Raw genomic sequence first — 20,504 nt, forward strand, 5'->3', positions numbered from 1 at the left:
ACTTTGAGGATTCGTGGCCAGAATACCGAGGGAGGCAAATATTGATGACAAAATATCAAATCCAAAATATTGACAGTAAGTAAATATAGATTTTTATATCAAACTCCAAATGAGGACATGACGAAGACCTGATTAGGTTGAAACGCGTTGCAGATTAAACTTCATTTATAGCTGACAAGCTGAGTACGGGCTTTCTTTTTGTCCATTACAGAAGAATCGCCTTAAACAATTGTGAACTGGACTTGCACCAGTTGCCTAGCACCAGGCCCTTTCAGTGGACGAGGCTGACAGCATTGCGGGAGACACGTAAAGAAAAAAAAAAATATATATATATATTCAAGGTTGCCTTAGTAAATCTATATATCTATATATTGGTCTTCGATATTTTGTCTACAATATTCTTGTACCACAATATTCACTAGTGCGATCGTCTGAGAGTACTGCAATGTGGTTTTCAGTTCTTTAAAAACTCCAATAAAACAAATAAAATAATTACTTTCAAGCTGCTATCTTTTAAACCAGCACAGCTGCTCCTTTTCTTACATCATGGATTCCAGTTTTTCAAGTATCTACCGTTGAAGAATTTAAATCGCTTTGGTTCATCAAGCACAGATTTAAGGCATGTCAGATCAATCTAAAATGATTGATTTTTGTTTTGTAACTCACAATGGTTATAAATTGCTCAAAAACTTGTCCGAATGAGGTTAATCATGCAGTTCCTCTCTTCTCTGACAAAGATTGTCTGTTCTTTATAATATTAAGTATAAAAGTGACCTACAAATGTGTCATATTAATACAAGACAAAAAACTGCCATCAAAATGCAGCCAGCGTTGGAATACATATCCAGGAGAGGAGCAACCGAACCTCTGGCATCCATACCTAGAAAAAAAGAAAATAAAATAATCATATGTTATAAGATGGGGACCAAAACTGTTTAAAATGATTGTTCATTTATATGATATTTTTATATATTTGTATACATGACAACAACCTCTACTTTCACTAAACCAGTTCTTTTAATATTTTTATGTCTATCTAGTTCATTGAGCACCACAGTTTAGTGTCTCTGATTCCACAACAATGCCTCAGACTCCTAATACTCCATAATCTGGTTTCTTCCTATGTCGTTGCCCTCTTTTCTTCTGCCCCTTGAAACACGTGCATGGACCAAAGTCTTAGCCTGTCTTTTGAGTTCAAGTCACTAGCTATGAGTTAGACAGATGTTAACAATGCAATTAATCTTGTTAATATTTAAAGAAACAGTCTTATCATTAATATTATTGTTCTGATTGCAACAATATTCATGATAATAAGAGTAACAACACCAGAAGCATAATTACGAACACTCTTATTAATACTGTAGGGATGTGGAGAGTTTGTGGTAATCCAGCTAATGTTCATATTACTCTGCCTAGGTATTTCACTTTTTTGTCTCCTTTTGCACAATGAAGGTGCCCATAAAACATTTTTTACTTTATATTCTTGGGCGTTTTGCAGGTGGTAGAAATGGAGAAAGGTGCGTTTATGACTTTGTGTATCCACGCATGCATGTGTGTGTGTGTGTGTGTGTGTTTGTGTATCTGTAAATAATGGGAACATCGTTAGATTAGATTTAAATGATCAAGTGGTAACTCAGATAAAGTGGAATTGTCCATAGATGACTGGGGGAGAACTCATCTTTGGCCTTCATTTACTGGTGTTTTGAGAACCTCCAGACAATCTACTACATGGTCAATTCCTGATTATGTTTTGGGGCATTTAAACTACCTCTCAGTTCCAAGCGTCATAAAAACTAAATGCCAAAAAAAAACTGTGGCAGTTGTTGACACCACTCCCCTGACGCAATAAATCCTCACATCACCAGTTCGAATTTCTGTGAGCTGGAGGAAATGTCCATCTTAGAGTGAATATATGCCCCAGTCCTTTTGAAGGACCTAATTTCACCCACTCTGCTATGCTTCACTTATGATCAGGGAAATTTCCAACAGTTTCTATTAAGGTATAAATGTACTATTTGGCATGCTCAAGGGCCACATCATCAAAAGATGTGAAACATTAGTGAAATTCCAGGCAGAAATATGAATAACATTGAAACTTCTGCTGATCTCAGGAACATTATATTTAATATCCATTAATTACTCTAAGGGTAAATGTTAACAGTAGTTTAATTGCACCACTTGTCTTTCATCCCAAACTATTCATCAGCTGCATTTCAACTGCATTTTCAAATCAAGGAAATGCTTGTCAAAGTATGTTTCATGTATCACTGCTCTAAATTCTATTACATATGGTTAAGAATGGTGATTGAAGTCATATTTTGGGAGTAACCCCCTCCCTATAAAAAGTTACATATACTTGCTAGATGTTTATTGTTCAATTGTATTGACTCTGGAATTTACAGCATCAAGATGGTAAAATTCACAATGCTAACAGAACAACCATAGCTTAATGACTTCAAATTATTTTGTGTACTTAACATACTTGACATTTTTGGTATCCTGATTTGGTTGCTTTTTGTACCATCACCACCCTCTGTCGTTGCTACAATTTCTATGTTGTAATCTTCACTGATCGGTAAGAACAGCTCCGCTGAGGTATATTTGGTTTGTAGAATGTTTTTCTGGATGTCATTTGTCCAGTATAAAACCTACCAAAAATCAAAAATAAGTCATGAAATTACATCACAAATTCAATGTAAGCAAAAGAAAAAACTTTAAACTTTGGGTTCTGGATATTTTGGTCAGGTTGGTGACAGGATTAAAAAAACACAGGAGAATGCATTAGAATATGCACTGATATTCTCTTCAGTATGGTCTTCCATATACCTGGGCCTCTGGGCTCGGAAGGCAGTGATGGGGATTAAATAAATATACTAAGTAAGAACATTTAAGATAGTTAAGGACACATTGTGAAATATTTACATGCAATTTATTTATTTTAAACTGACATTACAATGTGCAAATTATAATGCATAGACATACTTATTAGTGCTAGACCTCAAAATGTTGAAAGCAAGCTTCATTTTACAAGCAATAGAGTTAAGTGTGCTGAGATGTGCACAAAATGCTTAGAATTGACCTTACCCTGATATGCCTTTAGTGAGAACTTCATTTTGTATTAAAGAATGTATTCAATTAATAATACAATTAGAAATGCTTTGCTAGAAATGCTTCATCATTGAATACAATAACTTCATATTATTTCACATGCTAAATACAATGCATGAATAAAAAGTGTTAATCTTTTAACTTAACATTCATTGTTCTATAATGAAGAAATGAGGTGCTGAATAATATTTGTGGCAGTTGTTTTTACTCCACATAGTCTATTGTTTGGCCTAACATACACTTTTTTTTTCTTTAGAAGGATAGAATGTGCTCATACTTATGGGAAAGGAGGTCTAAGAATCGAAAGTCTTATATGTAGACATAGTTCAAAAGATGTTTTATATTTCAACATAATTCATAGTGAATTTTATTGTGCATAGACGTGGGAAAGACTGGGACAAGGCTGCTCTCAAGAAGAGTCAAAAGATGATTGGACGAGAAGAAGATAAGATGCTACGAGAACTGCAACATTATTTCTACTGTTTATATAAGTGCATGTTCCTAGAGTAGGTTAACCCACTTCCCTGATGTTTTCCATACCCATGCCAATTGTCCACACTGAAGATGAATGGTAACAGCTTTGTGCTGAAGTTTGAATGCTGATTTGACATCCTACCCTACCTGTTTGGTGACTGCAGTTTCTACTCCTATTTTGTGATTATTTTTACGTTGGTGCACCTTTGTCTATAGGAATGTCAAATGATACTAATTGATTGATCTAATTTAAGCTTCATGTTTTCTCTCATTCTTGCCTGTCAATCTCCATCCCATTTCGCCCCATTCTTAAGAACAGGGATTCTTTCCTTTATGGAATGTGCTGTATTGCATTATTTGATATGACTTGTTCGAACCATATTATACTATCATTTTTGTCATCTGACTGATTCTCAAACTAACTAAATAAAGAATGAAAAGAAAAATAACTTATTAAACCTTTCAAATGAGAATAAAACCCTTTAAAAGTATAATCGACTCTCATTGACTGAACTCATATATAGTATTGTGATCTTGATTTATGTGATATATAGCTCATGATCTTTCCATAAAGGACTGCAAATTTCTGTTACCGAGAAGTAAAGGAAACATCACCAGTAGGGATCAACTCTGTTGGTGTGAGATAGAGATGTTAAACGGTCTTATATACATTTATTACCACTCCAGCAATACTGTATATACTATCCCTCAAGGATTATCCCTATCCTGCCTCTTGTTCAAGACCTGAATATGCTCCAACTGCAAAGTCTTCAGCAGTGCTAATTCGACTTCAAAATTGATATCACTAAAATTAATATCCAGCCTAACTGCATTATAAACAGCGCCACCAAAATCACTTCATGATTCAAACATGTACTCCACTTGACAAACAATATTGTCCTTGATATTTACAGATCTATACAGAGATTACTATAGAGTAGAAGTCTGGCTGTGGTGGGGAAAGAACCCACGGGGAGCCTCCATTGATCCGAGGGGCACCAGCCCTGACCAAGAGAAGCATTATGGCTGATCAAAGTGTTTTGTTTTAAGTACAAAAATATAAGTAAGCCACTATGTAATGGGCCATCACTAACAACTAAAATCAAAGGGGAAGGCACTGCAAATATTACTCAAGCCTCTCTCCACCACCATTACTGGTAATCACACTATGGATACTATTACACTTTAGTAGGCCTGGCTTACCAGAATGGAACGTTTGTTAATCATGTATTTGATTGAATTTTTAAAACTTAACTGAAATGTTTAAACATATTTAAACATTTCGAATTTATTAAAATAAGTGTGAAAAATTAGTTGGGGGCCCTAATAAATGAATGTTTTTAAGATGGGGTCTGGGTTTAAAAGGTTTAAAGACCACTGCTGTAGAGGGTTAAAATCAAACTGTCTCACTACCCTCTGACTGTCCCTCTACTCTTGACAGGGACAACACAGCGCTCAGCATGCACTGAGCTCCTGGGAGAACACTTCGGATGGCACACAGGGAGTGACAACAGGCAGGCCAGCACATTAACGTCCTTAGCAAAGTGGTAGTCCCTCCAGTAGCCCAATAGGTCAGCTTAACAAAGTAGGTTGTCTCAATGACGGTTCCTTCCGGCAGTACAGCAGTCCTCTGGTGCAGTATGTAGAGCCAGCAGTGTCTGGTTACATGCCCCATGCAGTGTTTCCAATCATGGGGCCAGAGCCCCTGTCCTTATACTCATAAATGTCTTTGATATTGGGGTAACTTCACAAGAAACCTTAGAAGTCCACAATACTCCCTTTCAACCCAGCCCTGGATCCAGACTTCAGTGGGGGCTAAATCAGCCCTTTGTGTGAGGGCAGAACACAGCCTATACAGTTGTAAACTGTGAACACCCTATCACTCTCCCAGCCCAGGAAGGCGATCAGTATGTATATGAATGTAGATGTAACCCTGTCACACCCAAAACGTCCTTTGTAATGGCTCCCTGGAAAGTATGTACAAAGTGTAGCTTTCGCCCAGACATTCATTGGAGTCAGGCTGCAAGGCAGAGTCATAAGGACAGAGAAATGGCCACATTCTAAAAGTGGTATTTCTAAAATAGTAATGTAAATTCCAACTACACCATTAAACAAGATTTCTCACTATCATTTTAAACATACCAAACATGGCAATGCTACTCCTTTAAGAACAGGAATTACTACGTTAAAATATATACAGGAATTCCCAATGCTAGCTTATGAGAGGAGAAGGTCTCACAGCAGTGAGAAACAAAGAGGCTGTTTGTCACAACCAGGACATGTCACCCAATAAATACACATGTCCTACATTTTACATACACAACATCCTGCCGATAGGGCTACCTAGGGCCTCCCTTTGGGGTGACCGATGTGTAATAAAAGGAGAGTTTAAGGTTTGGCAAATATTTTTAAATGCCAAGTCAAGCTGGCAGTAAACTGCATGCGCAGACCCTACAATGGCAGGCCTCAGAGAGGTTTGGAACTCTACTTCTGCGGGTGGCACAAGCAGTGCTGCAAGCTCACCAGTAGCATTTAATTTACATTCCTGGAGTATATGGTATACCACTGTACAAGAGACTTACAAGTAAATCAAATAGGTCAAACAGGTGTTAACCAATCATACCTTGTTTCGAGGAGATAGCATATGCACTGTAGCACTGATTAGCAGTAGTAAAATACCCAAAGACCTACAGCCAACCAAAAGTTTTTCAGAAAAATAGGATGAGTAAGGCAAAACATTTGGAGATAACCCTGTAAAAAGGGCCAGGTCCAACAATCAGCTGCTAGCTCATTTTATTAACACTTGCTCAAGCAGTTGTGGAAACGAGGAAGACATGTGGAGTTTGTTGTATCCTCTATGTTGCATTTATATATACACCAGCCTAGGTGCTCCTAGCTGCTCAGCTAGAGTGTGAGTTGGTTATGGTTGGTTATGACTGGGTGCCTGAGTGGATGAGTGTTGTCAGTTAGAGATGGGCTGAGCAGCTAGGCAGGCTGCTCCTTGTTGGGCTGGTACTCGACCAGAGCTGGCTGGAGTTCAGACTGATGTTACTTGGACCTGAAACTTATAAAGAAGACTCTGAAACTTAACATGGCTCCCTGTGTCTACTGGTGTAGGGCACAACATTATTTTGGCGATGAGTGGACTTACTCATGCGTCTTTTATGGATTATTGGTAAAGCAACCAAGAGAAAAGACAAGAAACTTAGAAACTACAGTGACAAGTGAAACTACAAGAAACTAAAGCAACTACATGAAGAAGAATGGAGTTCCAGGCAAACCAGCCCAACCAGTGTCCTTGTCAATGGACAGCCCTACCCACCTGTGCCATTACCAACGGGCACTACAGCCTGGAATACTCCTCTGGAGTTACAAAAAGGTTTAGTAAGTTGAAGGTGTAGTTACACTACAGCCACATGTAGGTATTCTAGCCACATAGCTTTCTACAAAAAGGTTTGGTGAGTTGGAGGTGTAGTTACACTACAAAAGACTCTGAAACTTAACATGGCTACCTGTGTCTACTGGTGTAGGGCACAACAGAATTCCATTAACTTCTCCTGCCGAATACAATCATGTGCGTTCCAGGAATTGACTGATAACTCCACACTGAATATTTAAATACAAACTAACAGAAGCCATATTTGCACAACATCAGCTTTGGGTACTCACCCTACCCAAAGAGACACATCCTGGCCCTATATATGATTTACCTTTGTGTATTTCTTATTTTGTGAAATGAAGTATCCAAAAAGGACCATTTATCACATGTATAAAACCAAAAAAAAAAATACACACCTGAGACATTGAGCAAGTAGCAACTCTTCAATACCTCAACTGGTAGCAGCTACGTTTCACCCCAGACTATAAACATGCTGACCTAACTGTGAAGTCCGTCAAAGCTCTGCTCTGTTTGTTTGCAAAATGTTTGCTCCTTAACCCTTTCGATGCTGATGACGAGCTGGGCTCGTCATGGTGCACAGTGGTCGTGTGCTGATGACGAGCCCAGCTCGTCATAAAATAATATAAAATAGCAATTTCCAGCACAGGAGGGGAAAACGCCTAGCAGCCAAGGTGTTAAATGATCTAAGTAACTGTCATAGCCTCTCAATCATTTACATAGTGACAGTAGTCAAATATTTCTCATTTTAGCAGGTGTTACAAGTTTAAAAACTCGGGCACTATTCTTTCATAATTCAATAAGATATTCCTGAGATGTCTACTAATACTATTGCTAAAAAGAAAAAAGAATAGTAAAATAATTAAATTGAGAAACTATTTCTAAACAGAGCTCTGCACTACAGTGCAGAAATTATTAGTTGCAATAGAAAACAGGTGATACTGTGATCCAATTTAAAGGGTGCTCAGTGTGCCAAGCTTCAGAATTTTTGAGTCGGTCTTGGTGGGTTCGAACTTGTGAGCTGGTGATCACCACTTCATAAGTGGCACAAATTGTACACGTTTACCTATGTTGCTAAGTCACCTTTATAATGCTTACATTCTAAATTTGCCTCAGTAAAGGTCTCAAAAATATGGTCACTACTACTATTCTTTACTTCTGTATATTCCCTGCCACAGCTAAGGAAGAACATGGCATTTTGTGTAATTTTGAATATTCATCACTGTCAATTAATTGAAGTGAATGAAATGTGCTTCTTGAAATATTTGCTAAATCTAGTGCTCTACAAAGACATTTCACCATTTCCAAACTGAAACTCATTAAATTGTTAACTGTAACACTATCACACTGTAACTACCATTATTTGATATTTGTATTTTCAGGCCTACAGTGCCAATATTGTATGCAGTAATTCAAGCTTCAAAACTGATCACAGAAAATGAACGTTTCACCAATCCTAAAGTAACCGTCTGTTGAAATAGCAAGTATATACAATATTTTATTACACAGATGTAGTGTGAACTATATAGTTGACTAAAATATTGACTTTCTATACTTACAATCTAAAGTAGAGAAAAAGTGACAGCAAAACAATGAAGAGTAAAAAATATAAGTGAATAATATCTAGTACCAAATTATAGCATTAAAAAATAAAAATCAATTTTACAAAGATTAAGGTCCTGTTGGATTTGACCCTTTCAGGCAGGGCCATTCCCAATCTTTTGCCTTTACCCTCCACGTCTTGCCGAATTTGTTTTGCTTGCCTTAGGACTCTATGCACTTTACCACTGCTAGCCAGTGCCTAAGTGCTTATCCTTTCTCCTCTAAACCTGGCAGAAATGTCCAATACCCAATTGGCCTACTTAATTTATTTGCAAGCCTTGGGAAAGTGTATTTCATGTGTCCAGGACCTGTACATTAAATGCTACTAGTAGGCTTGCAGCACTAATTGTGCCACCCACTTAAGGAGGCATTTTTAACCAGCCTTATGCTTGCCATTGCAGCCAGTGTGTGCAGTTTTAAACTGCCATTTTGATCAGGCAAAATAAAACTTTTGCCAGCTCAAAAGCTTCTATTTTAATACATATAAATCACCAATAGAGTAGGCACTGGAAAGCCCAGGGGGCAGGGTACAGTATTAAAAAAGTTGGACCTGCACTTTAAAATTTTACATGTCCTGGTAGTTAAAAACTCAAATTATTGTTTTACTACTACAAAGCCTACCTCTCTCATAGGCTAAGATTTTAGTTACTTTATTATATTTAATAAACTGTAATTTCTAAATGACATCAGGTAACCAGTTTATGTTTGGTTTCTTTGGAATTGCAATGAAAAATCCTCTATTATGGTGAATTTGTATTTTAAGTCACAATTTTGAAAATGCCACTTTTAGAAAGTTAACACAAGGTGATGATGGACGGAACACTGAAACTTTTCAGAAACTCAACTCCAGTCACAGATCTGAGTTGAATCCATCATTGTTGTTTAGCTCACTTCACCACCCCAGTTCAGACCCAGCCATATACAAATTAGTCTTGACCCTGTTCCTCATGGGAACCCGCAGACCGAACTGCCAAGCCAGGTTTCTGGATCGGAAAGTTGGAAAGAAGCATCCTGGATTCGGTTTCAGGGTAGAAATTTGGCATTTTCTTGCCTTAGCCATTTAGTGCCTGTAGACTGCTAATGGGTAGGGGGGGGGGGCGGAAAACTCTTTTCCGCCCACGGAGTGTGCAGAATTTTGCCTGTTCCGCGTTCCGTGAAGTAGGCGCAGCAGGCAAGTCTATGCACACTTGCAGCGGAGCGGAGTTGGTCGCCCACCTGCCTCCCACCAGCACTATTAAAACATTTAAAAACATCTATTTAAAAGACCCAGAAAACTCCTTACCTTATCGGTGGCATCCCCGGGCTGCCCTCTTCCGCTATCGCGACTTCTTCATGAAAACTGCGCATGCGTGGGCACATGCCCATTTATAGCAAGGAATGCGCATGCGCGGGCGCCCCTGCATGCGCAGTTTTTATGAAGAAGGCGCGATAGAGGAAGAGGGCAGCGCTGGGACGCCGCTGATAAGGGAAGTAGTTTTCTGGCGGGTGGCACGTAGTGGAGCTATGCGGAGTGTGCACAGATTGGTTCCGTCTCCGTGGCACACCGTGTATGCCTGCTCGAACACTATGCCCAGCCCTACTAATGGGTCACTTAACTGGCTGTAATTGACTGTTTAGCCTCATGCAGTCCTCTCAGACAGCCACAATAGAGAGCTTAGGTGTGCCTGGATGGGCCATCACTGGCAGAATGGGAGGGTGGAGCTGGGCACAGCCCTACATACACTTGAATAGGATGTTTACTGCCTCCACACAAAAAACTGCATGCCCCTTCAGTTAGTATGGAGCCAGGGCAAGGAAGACAGGAAGGCTCTGGACTTCAAATGGATAACTAGAAGCGTCTCCCATTTCAAAAGCAGAACTGGTTATAAATATTGGACTTCGAACAGCAACTCCTCAAAAAACTTCTGGACCTGTGGATACTCTGCCAGGAAGAAGGACTGTTGTGCTGCTGAAAGGACTGCCACTCTCCTGGACAGCTGCACTGTTTGCCTGTTGCCTTCCTGTCTGGGTGAGTGGACTAGACCTGCATGATTTTGATCTCAGTACCCCAAACTGACTCCAAGGGCTAGCTTGCTCAGGGCGAGAAGGCTAGGATAAACTTGAAACCAGTACCTGGACTCTGCAATCTGTGAGCACCACCTACTTTGGTAGTGAAAAGAGTAGTTTGTTCAAACTTCCTACATTCCAGGATCAAGTAATTGTAAATTGTTAGAGTCTTTGTATGTTCAGATATATTCTTAGAGTGTACCTTTTCTGTCTGCTTTTCTTAGCTGGAGATGCAGGACCAGGTTACGATTATTCCCTGTCTCTATTTTTGCATTCTCTTTTTCAATAAGAACATGTGGTAGTGCAGCTAGAAATCCTGCTTTGCTTGTGCTTGGTGTGACCGATTCCACTGTTAGTGTTGTGGCAAGAGAGCATTGCTTTATAAATGCAAACTGACCCCATCAGTCAGTTCATATTTTAAGGACTGTATGTTGTAGTTTTTTTTTTAAGTATTGCTACACTGCATTTCTTGGGAAATGTCCCCTGATGTGGTCCTTCAAGTTGGACTGCAGGCTGTCTCATTTTGTAGATGCTACCCACCTTTTCCTCTTCTGGTTTCTCTAATTCTGAGATTGTGAAGTGTGTTTCACATATCAATGCTACACTTTTTTTTTTTAACCATTTAAGATAAGAACTTCTTGCATTTATTGCCATTGTTTATCCTTTTGATGGTAAGAGTAAAGCGAGTGGTGTCCCACGTGCCATATTCCTTATGATAAGTGTATTGTACTATTTCTGATTCTTTTCACCCATTTCTAGAGCTTTTCCATGCTCTCTCTACTAGTGTCTCCCACAGCTTCTCAGCTAAGGGCATCCCAAAGTCTGTATCCCATTTAAGACGCAGGCTCTCTAAGGGCCTTCTCATCTCCTGGAGCCGCCTATAGAGGCTAGGGACTGCCTTGATCGTCCCAGCCGCTGATACTACATATTGGCATAGCAACGACATCGGTGGTTCCACCATTCCCTTCTTCCAATGTTTACGGATGGCTGTCATCAGAGAGGCAAGTAACAGGAAGTCCCTCCTGGGAAGCTCGTGCCGCTCCACTAGATCGTTAAAGGGTAACAGGGTATTGTCCTTGTAGAGGTTTCCAATAGTGGAGATCCCCGCCTCCTCTCAGGTCGGATCAAAGTGAGAATCTATGGCATAGGTTTCAGTTTACCAGTGTCTAGCTGTGTTTGAAAATAGGCCAACTCTGTCCTTAATTATCTGATTTCAAATGTGAGGGCCTTGATGTCCTCTCATACATAGACCACTGTGGTTTTAATCACACATAGCTCCTTTATCATCATTTAAATTATTATATTGGATGCTTTCTCTTTTTCAGTAACTGCTTTTAAGAAGAGCAGTGTCAGGATGTTTTAGGTCTTGGCAAATTGCTCACCGCAAGAAATGGGACCATCCCAGTTGGTTGTGGGGGGGCGAGTTCGGAACTTTTCAAGTTTATTTGTTTCCTTCAAGCCAAGTTCAGTGGTACATATTCTAGGTTTTTATTGCAATCAGTTTAGCTAGCATGGTACATTCCAGGATGTCCTGTATGACCTGTACTTGTTTTTCTCCTTGAAAGGCATAGAACACCAAAGTTAGGCTTGTGAATAGAATTTCGTAGTATTATTGTAGTATTAACTAAATATACTGCAAAACGCATTTTCTGAATAGGTCCCATTAGGGACATAAAATGAAAGTAATTATGCAAACGATAGTAACACTAATTCTAATTCTTTCTAAACTGGAAAAAATTGTGAATATTTAAACATACACACTATTTAAAGATATGCAAACATTAAACATATTAATGTATCTGTATCTGGGAAAAATATAAAAGCATGCTTAAAATTTAAAAAGGATAATTAAAAAAATTAAAATGTATAATATTGTTTCCTAATTTATTCAATTAATGCAAAGAAATATACATAATTATTTTCTAAACCTATTTCAAATTATATCAGAAGTATCACTACCATCTATAAAACATTTAAAACATTCAAATTACAACAAGAACATTTCCAAAAAGTGAAATAAATGTAAAAATAAGATCTATTTATTAAACTCCTAAGGAAATTAGAAATACATGAAGTGATGGGGGTGTGAGAATTACCATTCTAAGTCTAGGCCCAAAAAACACAGGAAAGTTCAATAATATTCAAGAGATCACATTTACTACTGTAACAACTTTCCCACAAACATTGTATGCAATGCATAAGGGAAGGAAGATTACAAGATGTATTACTTTAATTCCAATTTTAAATGTATATACATGTACATCCAGCTCAAAACATTTTTAGGGATAGTGTAAACATTAGGGACAGGGTGAACCGTATTAACCTTACTCTTATTTTCAAATAACATTTGAATTTTAACAGAAGTAGATGATGTTGTTGAACTAAAATATATTTAAAAAGGGCTTTTTTATATTCATGGTTAACATATAATATATTTTCATGAATTTATTTCATATAAAAACGAACACTTACACTAATTAAATAAAAACCAAAAACAAACAAAGCAATTGTAAGTAATCTAACTCATAAGATAACGCATTATTTGTTTTTCAAATTTACCAATATAATTAATAATCTCCACATAAAGTGCTCCATATTTTATAACATCATTTGACTTTAAACAAAAAAGACAGTATTTCAATAAAAAAATTAAAGTAGTAATCCAAAAATAACAATAAAACACTATACTCAGCCAGACCTCGAGGAAACAACATTAAGCAATATTTTTGCCTTAAAATGAGCTTTTACAAGCACAAATAGATAAACATGAATTTTTTAAAAGATCATTTTTGTTAAATTATGACAGAATGTAAAATAATTAATTTAAATAGTATGATTAAATATTATATTATATAATATTAAAATGAATAATTACACCTGAAAACAATTACTCCATTTTATACAAACTTATAAGCAATACATACCATATTTATATCCAAACAAACGCTACTCAATAAACCTTACAATCTTAACAATCTAAAACAATCTTAATTATACAAATCAAAATAAAAGAATCTGAAGTTTGTTTCAACAAGAGGCACATTATAAAAATGTAATTAAATAAATATAGTAAAATTATTGTGAGCAATTGTAATAATCAAAAAAATACTTCAGGTAAAACATTAGACACCCTAGCTTACAAAGTAACCAGCAAACTAAAATAAGAGTGAAAGCTAAGAACGAAGAAATAAACATAACAAATCAAATATTTAATTAGAAGTACATAATTAAGCATTTTAATTGCAACCCTAAAAGTAACTATGGGCCTGAATAGGATATCAGCGAACCTGCCACCGGTAGTCTGCCGGTGGTGGGTTCACAGCCATCGTGAGGCCAATTACCGCTTGCCAGATTGTGATGGTGGGTGGTGTGCTGGCAGGCGGAGAGCCCGAACGCCACGGGTCCGACAGAAGCAATCGTTACGATTGCCTGTCGGACCGACCCACATCCACAGAATGGTGGCGGTGCCTAGCAGGCACAGTTCACCGGATTAGGATGCTGGATCCCCGAAAGGCTGGTGGGGAATGACTTTAGGGGCCCATTGTGTGCCCCACTTGGGCAGGGGCAGTTTGAATTTGAACTTGGGGGTAACCCCTTACATTTCCCTGCACCATGTAGCAAGCACCGCGTGGTGCCTGCCACGTAGTGCAGGAAAAAGCAAAGCCTGTCCTCTTAGCATTGTGGCGGGTGCTGCAGCCAGCAGCACCCGCTGCAATGTTAAAAATGCCTTTTGGGGCTGCTGTGGTGGCGGCCGCATTGTAATATCATATGTGAAACCACCACCTAATAGGCGGGTGGCCCCCATTACCGAGATGATGGTGGCCGGTCAGAAGTCCGTCCACCATCGTATTCAGCCCCTATGACAGCACAATATATCTGTAAACAATATATTTAACATTCATATACATGACAAAAATGATACCTATTAGACACCTGCACACATTTGAAGTAGTAAATTCCAAGTGCAGAACCCATAATAATTTTTAGAATCAAGCACATATTTCTTAACTATGAATACTGTGGGTGCTTATGCTGTCATGAAGATCACTGGACAGTAGACCATGTGGTTAACATTTATTTGGGCACAAATATAAGCCACAGCATTTTATTTACTGGTATGTTTTGTTTCATTGTTTTAGCTTTTATTTGCGCTATATTTACTTTTACTTATTCATTGCAAGTATGCCACACACATTGGTGATATATTTAGGAACTGATCTGTCACCCAATTTCAACTTTCTCCTTGCAATCATTTCCAGAATCCTTAGCATCTAGTAAATTCGAACAACTCTATGATAGATTGCTAATACATTTTGATATGAACGCCATTTTCAAAATTCACAGTGACATTTTTTCACTTCGGATGATTTAATAAACGGCAAGTATTTAACAAAATCACTGAACACATCAGTTGTAAAATTCACATCACCAACACTTGATGCAGAAAAGAAAACAATACATAAACTACTGACTTAAAGGTAAAGCAAATATATTATGGAATATAATAGGGGCATATTACCAAGCAATAGCGATAATTATCGCTATTGCTTGGTTAGAGACAAAAATTTACCGCTAAGCTGCGGCGATTTTTATCACAAATAAACCTTGGTATTACCAAGGATTATCGCAAATGCGATAAAAATCGGCCGAAATGCATGAATATCGCTGAAAAGTCAGCGATATTCATGCCTTACCGAGCTAATGCTCTTAGCCAGGTTATCCACCTACCATTGGATAACATGGCTAAGAACTGCTCAGGGCAGGTGTTAGCTTTTGGAGATATTCGCGCTTAGCGTGAATATCTCCAAAAGTTGGTAATAGGAGATAGCGATGTTAGCGACTGTTTCCAGTCGCTAACATCTTGGCACGCCCACTTTGCATGTCATTAGTGATAAATATCACTGACATGCAAAGTGGAGCCCAAGATGGTCGCTATCTCCTACTAGCTGTCGCTAACTGGTGTTAGCGACAGCTAGGTAATAGGGAGATAATTTTATCTCCGCTTTCTTGGCTTTTAAAGCCAAAAAAGGGGAGATAAACCCCCTTGATAATATGCCCCATAATTTCTCTATATCACAGATTGAGTACGTAGAACATATATTGTGTTAGCTATTTGTTTGACTAAAATGAATATTGATTTTGGGTAAAATGGTTATTCAGAGTTGTGTGCCTCATTTTAAGATCCGCAAATTGAACATTCAGCTGCTGAGGTAGAGGTGCCATTTCTGTCACACTAATGGAGGTTGGTCTGTCTTTTTAAAGATTTCCACCACAAAGTTAGAAGTGTATCCATAGAGCGGCTTGCTTGTGTCAACATTGCAGCGTCATTGATATGCTGTGTTTTTTATCGCAGCACATCTGGGAAAAGTATGGTGATTCCCTACAAGACCGCCATGTCTCTCTTGCAAGCATTTTATGCTGTCATAAATGGTGATGGACCAGACATGAAGTCGGAAGTTAGTTTTGAGGACATGATAACTACCCAATGGCATTCTCTGCTCTACGATTAGAAAGGTTGCTGTTGTCTGCTCTCTTTGTACCGCATGAAAGCGCAAAGGTTGCTGGAGTGGACGTTTCACACTTAGTGGTCCAAGTAACCTTAAACCACACATCTCTAAATCAGAACTACGGTTAATGAAATAGGCATTTACTATGGTTCTACTCACTTTGTATCCTGTTACTTCAGACTCGTTTTCAAGTGCTCGAACATGTTCCCAGTTGAGGAATAGTTTGGAGTCAGTTATATTCCAAATTAAATTTCCAGGGGGCTGATTTGGAGCTAGAATGAAATAAAAAATATTCAAAATGATAGCTCATATTTCACAACGCTGATATGCAAATTATAAATTACGTTTGCCCCAGGTATGTACCTACCAGGTTTTTTTGTGGTAGCATTGACAGAGGCACTAAATGGTCCAGCCCCAGCACTATTATAGGCTCGCACAGCGGCATAATAATGAGTGTTGCTCATCAGCCTTGTCAGGTTCACAGAGGTCACATTTCCAGCCACACTTATGCTGCTGGAAGTTTCATCATTACCTTCATTATTCCAATATCGGACCTTAAGTGCAAAAAAAGGCAACTCATTTTTGTTCATCCTGATCTGTACATATAACACATATGAGCATATAAAATGACAAAACATATTATAAATATTTTTAAGAATCTAGTTGAGCACAGAAATATAAGTATGAGTTCTTATCAGCTGTATACCATTTGTTATGTTAAATTGTTGCAGAGGTTTTCTACAGCACAGTATACACCATTTCTACTGACTTCAGGCACAAGTTAAATTTAATTTGCCAGTAACCCTAAACTCTTCCTAAAATGACAGAAGATGTTAATCCCATAGATGGGTACAAGGAATTCCATACTCGAACGATTAGTGGCAGCCCTGGATTTAGCCCTAGAGTCCTTACTGTCCTTGCATCATAAGCCTATGACAATCACTTGGGTAGGAGACTTCAATGCACATTATTGCCCATTTTTAGCCAAATAAATCTGTGGAGTTGTGGATGAGCATGATGAGGCCCTTGTTCATTGTAAACATGATCCGTATGGAATAGCTTTGAACAGTCTACATGATGAAGCAAGGCCTCAGGCTCAGTAGCGGCTCCTGGAGGGAGTGCTGCGGGGCGGCCGGGCGGGGCAGGGGCAGGGTGGGAACTAGTAAACTCCGGCATACGGCAGATCGGAGGTATGTAAAGAAATAAATAAAACAAATTCAATTGTGCTCGCTGCAATAAATTTGCCATTACAGCACACGAAATGTAATTCTTTTTATTTATGTATTTCTTAACAGAATGCTTGTTAAGGGCAAATTGAACTTCTGTGCTCAGAATATGGCCATGAGGAAAAGATGGGAGGTGGAAAAATCAGTCATCTGTTGTTGCCTATAGTATGATGTCCCCCAGGAGGGTTACAAGCTTACCAGACCCTAGTGCCAAATGCCCAGCACCGGTTTATTCTGACCAGATTTAGGGCTAATTTGTTTCCACTGATGGTGGGGTTCCCTGCTAATTGCAATTTCTTGTCAGAACTTCCTCCATGCCCCTGTGATGGTGTGTCTCCCGTAACAAAGGTGCACATTGTATTATTTGCCAGTATTATGAGCTCCCCAGACAAAAATGTGTCCTACTTCTTCTTAAAATATATAACATGAAACAGTACAGCCCAGCTCTGCAATTTCTGCAACAACCGAAACAACTCACTGGTCTGCTGTGTAATGAGTTCTTATCTATGACAGATTTTAAAAATATGGAAAAATTTGTGGGTGGACTCTTTTTAACTAAGTTGTATCTTTGCATGAATATGAGTTTTATTGTTTATTAATTTTAATGTGAATGTTTTATGATGATTGTTTTTATGTACTTTTATGTTACTGAAGAGTAATGAATAGAGTTTATGCATGGTGATGACGACTATTTTTGTTCTGTTCGCACCTGGATGGAATGATGTATGCTGTAAAAGTGTTTAAAAGGGTATAATCTATTTTAATATTGGTTTTGTGTTTGGCCTAAGTCCAACAGAAACTGACACATTTGTTACTTATCACTAAGGTCCTACTTGAGTATTTTGGTTGGAAGAGGACCAGTAACCATGGTTCATAAGAAATGCAGGCTACAGTAAAAGCCACAGTATTGTGGTATAAATAGAAAATGAGGGGAGAGGAAACATGTGTTTGGGATGTACAGACATAATGGAATGCTGAAATAGGATAACACCAAAGGAGAGCCAGGAACGGCAAGGAAAAGTAAGTAGGGCCAAATTATGAGTTCGGCAGACGGGTTACTCCGTCACAAATGTTGACGGGTTCCTGATCCCCATATTACAAGTGCCAATTGATATAATGCACTTGTCATATGGTATAGGGGATATCCATCACATTTGTGGCAGGGTAACCCATCTGCCTAACTCTTATTCAGGGCCTTGGTAGTATAAAAGCTTTTAAATGGTAGGCTTTCAGAATGATTGAAACCTACATTACATGCTACATGAGAAGAAAAAAGTTCAAACGATCGGAAGATAATAGTGGAGAGGAGGATAGACAAACAGCAGATGAATAGATATGGTAAAAAAGAATCTTCAGGGCACGTAGGTATTGATGGTGCAAAACAATTGGTCACTGAGGCTGAGAAAGTAGCTGGTTACATAAAGCTTTGTGAGTCATCCAAATAAATGGGACAGGCCAAAATGAAAATTAGACATAATGCCATCAAGAGTGGTAGTGTAGGCAGAAAATAGAGGGAATAGTTAGTGGCATGAGCACATCTGCTCGGTAGAATATTGACATTCTGCAGGATTTGCTGCATGCTGTTGAATAATGTCAGTGCCACCCAGGCCAGAAGCTTGGGGCTTTTTGACTAGACAAGAAGGGTGACAGTTGTAATTTGGTTTTACATAGCACTCTAATACCTGAGGGTGTCTTAGCAGTGGAGGTTAAACATCAAATAAAAAGCAATAAAGTGGGAGCAGGGCACTGCATTTAACTGAAAGATTCAGTAAAGAGTCAGGTCCTCAGTTGCTTCCTGAATTGTAACAAGATGGGTTGGCAGCGTAAAGTTAGTGGTAGTGAGTTTCCCCCAGCAAAAGCAGATGGTCCTTCCACCCCATCTTGCTTTTTAATTCTGGGGACAATTATCATTTTAGCAGAGCTGGATCAGAAGGGCCTACTGCGGGTGTACCAAGTTAACAGATTCTGAAAGTAAACAGGACCAGTCCGGTTAAGCGCTTTATGGACCAATTAAAGTGCCTTGAAAATGATCCTCTCCCTGACAGGTAGCCAGTGCAGGCCATGCAGTGACTGGGAAATAGATGTAAACTTAAACATTTGTAGAAGTATTCTGGCTGCTGCATTCTGTATGAATTGAAGTTTCTTCAACTGTTGCCCATGGGCACCCAAGTATAGGGCATTACAGAAATCAATTTTGGAGGTAACAAGTGCCACCATCACAGTCTTTTGTAGATCCTGGGGAATGAATGGGAAGATCTTGTTAAGGACCCTAAGCAAAAAGAAGTCTGAAGAGGTGATTTGATTTATTTGTTCTGAGAAGCCTAGTTTAGTGTCAACAATGACATCCAGGAGGAGCCGGAGGACGGGTTGAATGCCCAAAATGTGGAAACATAAATGTGGATGACTTGCACATGTTTGTGGAGTGCTTAAACATCAGGGAATTTTGGGAGATGGTAAGCAACTGTCTATCACAATCAATCGGCCACACTATAGAGGTAAGCCATGAACTAATTATTACCGGGAGACTTGATCTACATGACAACAGAATGAATGATAAAGTAAAGTTAGTTTTTTATGGGGTTCTGCTAGCTCGTAGAGAAATTTGTAAAGTTTGGGTAGAAGCTAAGTCACCGACACTCATGGATTGGTTAAAAAGCATGAGACATTTTGCGACATTAGATTCTAAAGGTCAGATAAACAAGAAACACAGATGTTGGTTACTTTTGCTGGAACACTTTGGGTAATAGGCAGACCTTTGTTTGGGTACAGGGTAAGAGATCAGTACATAATGGAAAAATTCCTATCATTAAGGCCTCAGCTTATCTCGCAGGCCGGTGGAGTAGGTCCGTCCTTCGTGAAGGCGGAGTTGAAGATCGGGTCGCGGCCTCCAGTGTGGCTGTGTCATTATCCACACAGGGTGGTATAGAAGATTGTGGCCCAGTCCGGGCTGGAGAGCTGCATATACTCGAGTCCATAGCCAGCATATTGAGATAAAAACCCAGGGCGGAGACTACCGAACATGGGTGGCGTAAAGGCTAATGAGGAATAAAAAAAAATAAAAAAAAATAAAAACAATGACATCCAGGTTTCCCACTTTTTGCTCCAGAAGCGGACTGATATCCGAGGGCCACAATAACGAGTTAC

At 38.8% G+C, this 20,504-nt stretch overlaps 1 protein-coding gene across 1 annotated transcript in view; it reads right to left on the reverse strand.

Moving 5' to 3' along the window:
- Positions 1 to 354: 354 nt before the first annotated feature.
- LOC147692934 (contactin-3-like) overlaps positions 355 to 20,504 on the reverse strand; it is an 830,755-nt gene continuing 810,605 nt past the window's right edge. The window contains exons 20-23 of the mRNA XM_086939195.1: positions 16,502 to 16,688; positions 16,294 to 16,406; positions 2,483 to 2,648; positions 355 to 880 (exon numbers count right to left, since the gene is read on the reverse strand). Of these exons, the coding sequence (XP_086795321.1) occupies positions 786 to 880; positions 2,483 to 2,648; positions 16,294 to 16,406; positions 16,502 to 16,688 (561 nt within the window). The 3' untranslated portion in view covers positions 355 to 785. The remainder of the gene's footprint in view (positions 881 to 2,482; positions 2,649 to 16,293; positions 16,407 to 16,501; positions 16,689 to 20,504) is intronic.

Source organism: Lissotriton vulgaris, chromosome 9 (assembly GCF_964263255.1).
Source record: "Lissotriton vulgaris chromosome 9, aLisVul1.2, whole genome shotgun sequence".
Lineage (NCBI taxonomy): Eukaryota > Metazoa > Chordata > Amphibia > Caudata > Salamandridae > Lissotriton > Lissotriton vulgaris.